Source organism: Denticeps clupeoides, chromosome 19, assembly GCF_900700375.1.
Source record: "Denticeps clupeoides chromosome 19, fDenClu1.1, whole genome shotgun sequence".
NCBI classification, from domain to species: Eukaryota; Metazoa; Chordata; class Actinopteri; order Clupeiformes; family Denticipitidae; genus Denticeps; species Denticeps clupeoides.
This window is the reverse complement of record NC_041725.1, coordinates 3,412,926-3,421,442: the sequence shown is the minus strand read 5'-3', so window position 1 is coordinate 3,421,442 and position 8,517 is coordinate 3,412,926. Positions and strand designations below refer to the sequence as shown.

The 8,517-nt window shown below is 41.2% G+C and overlaps 1 protein-coding gene across 1 annotated transcript; it reads right to left on the bottom strand.

Moving 5' to 3' along the window:
* Positions 1-1,366: 1,366 nt before the first annotated feature.
* LOC114769323 (cytochrome P450 2M1-like) lies at positions 1,367-8,283 on the bottom strand. Its single transcript, XM_028962225.1, has 9 exons — positions 7,973-8,283; positions 5,874-6,036; positions 5,043-5,192; positions 4,208-4,368; positions 3,938-4,117; positions 2,766-2,907; positions 2,184-2,371; positions 1,937-2,078; positions 1,367-1,557 (listed from the first exon to the last, which is right to left on the bottom strand). Exons 1-9 carry the CDS (start codon positions 8,171-8,173, stop codon positions 1,367-1,369), a joined length of 1,518 nt encoding a protein of 505 aa, XP_028818058.1. The 5' UTR covers positions 8,174-8,283.
* Between the last annotated feature and the right edge of the window lie 234 nt (positions 8,284-8,517).

The window sequence follows — 8,517 nt, the reverse complement described above, 5'->3', positions numbered from 1 at the left end:
TCTCCTCTGAGAAATGCTACATGAGTAAAAGGATTAGTTTGTATTGCAGTAAACTAAGTCCTGTACAAAACAAAAGCCAGTCTTCAGGGAGACTATTGGAAGTTCAAGTTCAAGGTGAATTTTTCTACAACATCTTGATGCATTTACATTTACAGCATTTATCAGACTTACAATCAGTAGTTACAGGGACAGTCCCCCCCTGGAGACACTCAGGGTTAAGTGTCTTGCTCAGGGACACAATGGTAGTAAGTGGGGTTTGAACCTGGGTCTTCTGGTTTATAGGCAAGTGTCTTACCCACTAGGCTACTACCCCCGTTTTGCCTCATTGATTCCTGATAACTGTGTGTATCACCACAGTTCTCCTGGCCCACCAGATGGCGTCATAGCTTCATTTTGTCTTTTTAATAATCCTGTTGTGTCTCATTATCATTCTGATGTGTGAACATATCTGTGCTCCTTAGTTCAGACATGCCTGAATTTATCTTTATTGTTTTCCTGACACTGATTTACATTTACCAGACGCCCTTATCCAGAGCGACTTACAACCAGTAGTTACAGGGACAGTCCCCTCCCCGGAGACACTCAGGGTTAAGTGTCTTGTTCAGGCACATAATAGGCAGTAAGTGCGGTTTGAACCTGTGAATTATCACCCTTCTCACATGGAGATTAAGCCAACAGTAGTCTGCTGAAAGTGAAGTGATTGTCATTGTGAAACAAAATATGTCCTCTGTACTTAACCATGCATCACACTTGGTGACAGGCACCCGGGGAGCAGTGTGTGGGGACAGTGTTTTGTTCAGTGCCACCTCTGCGGTTTGGGGATTTCAACCTACAACCTTCTAATTAGCTGTCCGCTTCCTTACCCACCAGGCCACCACTGCTTAACTTCAAACCCTTCATAGCTTGAGGTTTTTTTATGTTAAAATAAAAGGTGCATGTTTTCAGTTTCCATGGCCATTCGAATGGATACCAGAAGCCTTTCTGTTTAAACAGGGTGGTATAATAAGTAAACGAGGGGCCTGAATACACTCATGTTTTGTAGAAATGATTGATAAAAATATGAAACTGCATGATCTTAGCCACAGCCTACTCAAAACAGAATCTCCTAAATACGTGTAGAAAAAAAAACCCATAAATCCTTTTGTCATAATTTTATTCAAATTCAGGTAGTTAGCGAGATACAAGTAACTCAGGCCATTTGGCAGAAAAACATCTGCTAATTAGCCAGATGCTAAGGTTATTGTCACCATTAGCCACCATGAGTCTGTGACACGACATAATAATGACATAATAAGATACAAAATAAGCATAAAAATGTGCTCTGCTTTGTATCGGTACATTTTTTCATCAGGTTATCCATCCTGAGTCATTCCTGCACTCGGAGTTTGGCGTAACATTCATAACTGCGAGGTAGTCTGCCGAAGCTGCAGCACGACGGCGTAATGTCGATTTCCTCAGGGGGTTCGATGCCTACAAAGGTGAATCGCTGCATGAGGCTGGTGAAGAACAGGAAGAGCTCCATCCGGGCCAGACCCTCTCCCAGGCAGACCCTCTTCCCTGTAAATATAGAGCAAGAATAAATGAAGTGAGAAAGGCAAACCCAGGAAGACTAAAAAGCCACCACCTCTGACCAGGTAATGCTGCGGTCAGAGGTAAAATCAGTCAATTTGCTGTGAAAAACATGCTCAGTAATCATTATGGATCAATTCATATTGAGGAGATTGAATAAAGTCACCAGCTTGCAGAAATTGACCTTTCAGCAGAGTGAAGTTAGGAATAAGGTTAAGTGTAATTCCAGGGTGAACAGTATCACTGGAATTTCATATTGTGTCTGACTGAACAAGTAGGTTGCAATTGTAAAATATATCATTTTTACATATTAAAAGGAACAGTATTTATGTAGTTTTTTTAAACGTAATGTAATGTACAAGTATACCTAATCCGAAAGCAAGAAAGGCGTCATTCTTCTGAAAGTGCCCAGCATCATCCAAGAAGTTCTCTGGATCAAAATGGTTTGGATTCTTCCACAGTTGCGGGTCGGCAAGAACCGAAGAGATCAAAGGAAGCACTAAGGTCCCCTAAAAAAGAAGTGGGATGCTCCTGGGACTGACATTACTGTCTTGCCACCTTTCTTCCAATGTTCTTGTTAACTACTTGGATTCTTTCGTACCAGAAGAACTCACCTCAGGGATATGATAGTTGTGGAACTCCGTGTCTCTCATCACTTTGTGTGGCACGGCGGTGGGGGCAAGGTCCATGCTCCTCTGGACCTCATGTACAACTGCATCTGTATAGGGCATCTTAACACGATCCTCCATCATGGGGGGCCTGTCTGGTCCAATCACCTCATCTATCTCTTTATGAACACGCTCTGAGTTGCATACATGATGCATATATGTAGAGAGGAACTTTATCAGTAACAATTAGTCTGGAGTTCCAGTGGAATGATGCAGTATTCATTTACCCAAGTCTGTCATTCATTATTAACTAGACAAATTATAGTATGACTATAATATAATGACTATAACAATGACAATTTATTATTCTTTTTGTATATTTTTTAATTCAAACTCATTGAATTTTTCATGAAATTTCAAAATGACCCTAAACTTTTTAACAGGTACAGTAAATGGTCCTATTTATATAAAATTAGAACAAATTATTAAATGAAATTATGCTGAAATGTAGGGTAAAGATTACGTCCGGGGTAGGGTAAACATTACGTCTTGGGGTTTTGGTTACAGTGTGAGGTGTTTGTCTCTGACCTTGAACTTCAGGATACTTCATCATGATCAACAGCATGTGTCTCAGAGTAGATGAAGTCGTCTCTGTACCGGCACTAAACAGGCTCCAAATTGAGGAGAACAGGTTGTCGTAAGAAAACTCAGAATTGGCTTTGTCCTTCTCCTGCAACACATTCATGGACAAAAATTCTAATAACAATCACTTTTTCTTTTTTTATTAATCCAAACAATTTCCACATTTCATAATGAGCTGCGCTTTTGTTTAGACTCCCTCTTTCCACCACTGCTGTATGAAAGCGTCATATCTTCATTTTGTCTTTCTAATTATACTCTTGTGTCTCATTATCAATCTGATTTGTGAACATATCTGTGAATTATCACCCTTCTCACATAGAGATTAAGCCAAGAGTAGTCTGCTGAAAGTGAAGTGATTGTCATTGTGAAACGAAATATGTCCTCCGTATATAAACATGCATCACCCTTGGTGACAGGCGCCCGGGGAGCAGTGTGTGGGGACAGTGCTTTGCTCAGTGGCACCTCGGCGGTTTGGGGATTTGAACCTGCAACCTTCTGTAGTAGCCTAGTGGGTAACACACTCAGAATGAACCAGAAGACCCAGGTTCAAATCCCACTTCCTACCATCGTGTCCCTGAGCAAGACACATGACCCTGAGTGTCTCCAGGGGGGGACTGTCCCTGTAAATACTGATTGTAAGTCGCTCTGGATAAGGGCATCTGATAAATGCTGTAAATGTAAATGTAAATGAAAGACTATTTCATCAAGGCATTCCATCATGTATCAACTGCATTAATGCAAAGTGAGAAACAGTGTGCACTGGATTATTTAACATTAATATGAGTTCCCCCAGCCTGTCTATGGTCCTGTAGTGGCTAGAAATGGCAATAGGTGTAAGGAGGGCTTTGGTCATTCTGCTTCACCGTTCAGAGAGCGGCAGCTCAGACAGTTGGATCTGGAATTTGTCCCATTATGCCGCCTCTCTCCTCCTCTTTATCATTGAAAGCGACAGACACCAAAACGGCGCGTCCTGGGGAAATGTCATTGTGGGACTCGATCAAAGTTGCTGTAATTCTGCACCAAGGCTGATACAGATACAGTATTAAGACCACTAAGACCGATATAAAAGCCAAAAAATATTCATGTCAGGGGACCTTTAAAGAAAGTGTTTCTTCTACCTCAAGCATTTTTATTAAGAAGGCCTCAATGTAGTCCTCTGGCATGGAAGATGTGTCCAACTTCATGAGGCGATTCACAGTCTGCTCCTTCATGTAGGCCTGGGCTTTGTCGACCATCTTAAACATTTTCTTGTGAGGCCCAGGGAACAGGCCCACAATCTTGGGAAATATGTTATAGAGCTGTGCAAGGTACACATTTGCAGAACAATGAGTAGATATTGCATGGAAGCTTTTCTCCTCTTATAATAAAAATACGTCTGGCAGTAGTACCTGCCCAATAGGGCTGCTGAGAACTTTGAAATATGCATCAATAGCATCAAAGAGGAAGCGGAACTGTGGGTCATGATACTCAAATCTGTGTCTAAACACAATGGAGCAGATGACGTTGGACACTGCGTTGCACAAAAGATGTTCGGGGTTGAAGGTGCCACCTGAGAAAGAGGGTTAAGAAAGGCATTAGTCAAACAACGAACCGATTTTTTTTCCTCTGAACTTTGTCCTAATTTTACTGCCAGCTATCGAACTATCATGCAGGTGAGGTTTAAGAGGCTTACTAAGGAGAACCTGATACTCGTGAAACCTCAGTGAAAAAAAAAAAGCTCTCAAATGGGATTATAATAATAATAATAATGATAAGAATAATAATGGCCTTGTGAACAGAACAGGAAAAAATAGTTATAGTTGTAACTGGAGATACCAGGTGAACAAGGAACATTGTTCTGGACTGCATCTTGCCTTCTTTTGGTAAGCACTACAGCAATTCTGAACACTGGTTTGAATGTTTCTTAGTGGTAAATTGGTGCGCTGGAACACTTTTGGAAAACACGCCAGTTGTGACAAACCAATAACGGGCTAAAATGGCAATTCATGACTCTTGGCAAAGCATGTGTAGAAAGGTTGTGTTTTATGTGTTGGGTTCTATCCCATCATGTTCCATAATGGTTAACTACCATGTAACCTGATATGGAGGGAATCTCTATTCCTTAAATCTAACACTAACCAACCAGTAATTCAATTTAATGAATGATCAGTAATGACTTTTTTAAGTCCAGCCCTGAATAACCAGTCTCTGCTCAGTGAAGGAGACGTGCAGAAAATTTCTTACCGTTTGGTTCTTCAAATGCTTTTACAAGACAGCGAGCCTCCTCCTGGATCCTCTCTTCTATGCTCCGCCGTCCCATCCCAAAGTTCTTCAAGGTCATGATGGAGAACCTGCGCAGCTCTCGCCAGCGATGGCCACTGCTGGCCAACACACCTGTTGGTGACAGATGTAAGGATGCCCTTATATCCAGTCCAATTGTCTAATAAAAAAGCTGAATTCTGCAGCCTTTGCAAGAACAGTTCAAATTCAAAACAGAAATGGGCGAATGGGGGAAATCAATTCATTTAAAAATGAATGATGTTTTGCTCCAGCATGGACCAGATGAAAAATATCACATAAAATGATTTGGTCGACCATTTCTTTCCCACAGGTGATATTTTGTGGACCAATATTTTCAATAGAATAAGATAAGTCCATATATTTGACATATTTAATCTGCAATAACCAAAAGTTGCACGTTTCAGACTTTTAATGTTTTCATGCTCATACTCAGTAAAAGGTTCTCATTAGGGGCTGAGAGAACTTTTTAGCTTCCTTTCAAGCTCAGATTGACACATTTTTGGAAGGCTTAACAAGGAGTGGTAGTAGAACTACTTTAGAGCAAGTCACTTAACCCTGAGTGTCTCCAGGGGGACTGTCCCTGTAACTACTGATTGTGAGGCGCTCTGGATAAGGACATAAATCTAAAAATGTAAACGGGTTTTGTGCATTTGTGCTGACATGTAAGAGGTATGTCAGAGAGAAACACATGATGAAAGATCATATATATGGTATATGCAAACCTGCGTACCTGTTGCATACCCAACCACACCCAAATATGCTCTGTGAACGTACCGTATCCTCTGGTTACTCTCATGAGCACAGGATAATTGGCTCTCCCACTGAAGTCGTCCCCCTGGGTGAGCAGCGCATCTTTCAGGGCCTCATAGCCGGAGATCACCACGGCAGGCTTGTTGCTGAGCCAGATGGTGAATACAGAGCCATATTTTTTAGCAAGCTGAGGAAAGATGAAGCACAGCTATAATAATACCATAATCAATCAAACTTTGATATCACATATACATACTTGTAGCAAAAATGATAATTATGTTTTATGCTTCATGCTTTTAAAAATAAAAACGCATTATTTTAAAATAAACGGTAGTGAATACAGGTCCTGTATGGTACTGTAAAAGATACTAGAAGTGACACACCACAAATCACACACGCTGTTGCTGGATAATAGAACAATTTGCTGTTGCACAACAAATTCAGCATTTCAAACCCCCCCAGTTCCCTTGATAAAATATATCTGGACCACCAATCAACATTATTCTGCTAAAGAGTAAAGAGCTCATGTTAAAGTAGATTTAAAAAAATCCAGTTCCATAACTTTATACAATACATACTGCTTCTGGGGCTTTATTTCTGTCTCCACAACAGAGCAATTAATGAGTTTTTCCTGCAACATGCTCTTTGTGATTTTGTAGAAATGACCTTTTGACCTTTTATCTGTTGCTCCCTGCATATTACTTCCAGTTGGTTTGTTAGCTGTTTGGGGCTCTGGTCGGTTATTTACCTCTCCAGCTCACATGTACACAACTCTGAATGTCCTTTTTCCTCAGCTTCTGCTTTAATATATGAAGTTCCCATAACTAATTTAAAGAATGACCCAGTAGTTTGGATATTAGTTTGTTAGCTTTATTATTTGACACATGAAAGTGAAAGTGTAGTGATTGTCACTGTGATACACTGCAGCACAGCACACAGTGACACAACGAAATGTGTCCTCTGTATGTAACCATCAGCCTGAGCAGTGGGCAGTCATGACAGGCACTCGGGGAGCAGTGTGTGGGGACGGTGCTTGCTGAGTGACACCTTTTGCGGCTCAGGACTCGAACTGGCAACCTTCTGATTATGGAGCCGCTTCCTTACCTGCTAGGCCACCAACTGCCAAGCATGAAACTGATCACACTAAAACAGTAAAAATGTTTGAGTCCCATAAGAGCCACAAAAGTTTTGTTGGGTGCTTCAAATACAAGTTTACATTCAATTAAGGCTCAAAATAAGGCTCAAGTTCACAAAGGCTTCAAATGTAAATAAATAATGTTGTAGTCCAAAAAGAAGTATATTAAGTGTGTAAGTTCATGAGTTTGTGAAGATTTCTGGGTTTTTGTTTAATGAGTTAGAAAAAAAAGGTTTTCTGTCGAAAAAAAAGTTAAGTCTGCGAATACAGGACTTGTCAGAAGACAAGATAGGACAGGACACCGTGGTAATCCACTGGTTCACTATTGCAGTTGACGCGTTCTCTTATTAACATGTCATAAATAGCATAACTCTGTAACAATGCCATATGACATGCATCGGTGTCGTGCAGCTGTTCCGTTCGCAGTGATTCCTACGTTCTTCTTCTGTGCTTTAGAACCTAGAACCTAGAACCTATCGTTTCGCGGCATTAGGCTCGCTGCTGCCCCCACGCCTTCCTGCAGGTGAACTGCAGGTTCACGCCCGAACATCCCGAACGCCCGAACATTTACATATACATTTACATTTACGGCATTTATCAGACGCCCTTATCCAGAGCGACTTACAATCAGTAGTGACAGGGACAGTCATTTCTTTCTCAGGGACACAAGGGTAGGAAATGGATTTGAACCTGGGTCTTCTGGTTCATAGGCGAGTGTGTTACCCTCTAGGTTACTACCACCCGAACATTTCACAACAAGAATAAGTTCTCCACTGGAAGGTATGTTCTCTATTGGAAATTAGCAGCTAGTGACATAATGAAGACAATAGCAATAAAACAGGCTTCCACACGTGATATTTCGTTTTTTTTAAATAATGCATATCACACAGCCATTGTCTATCCTATATACAGCGTTGAACGTGTTTAACAAGCACAGCAAGACCGACAGAAAGAAATGAGAAGTAAAGAAACGTGCTGCATCGCTCACCTCTAAGTAATACGTGTACGGCTCTTTCACGTCTATATGAAGCAAGTTACCAACAAGTGGTACAGGAGCTGGACCTGGAGGCAGTCTGCTGAAATGGTCTGGTTTGCTCCAGTTCTTCCATAATATGAGAGCAATGATCCCCAAGACCACAGACAAAATATTGCTCTTCACAAATTGCCATATCTCCACAGTAAAGAGCATGTTGAGAGACGTTCCACCGACAGAATGAGCAGGAGTGTAAAGTGAAGTGTTTTAGAAGTGAAGATGTGCGCTGTTGCCCTCTAGCGGTCTTCTCCCCTCAAGACACTTATATTCCCTCCTGACAACAGATCAGAGGAGAAAAAGTGTTAAAAACTGTATATATCCAACCAGGAGAAGTAGTGGAGAAAGATGGGATGATTCTTGTTCCAATCCCAGCTAATAACCCAGACAGAAGGCTGTCTCTGGGGACACAAGGATGCTGTCACATAGCAAAATGACAACTGTAGAATGGTACACAGGTCACAATGGAAGAGAACAATAACAATAATAATGTGATGATGATG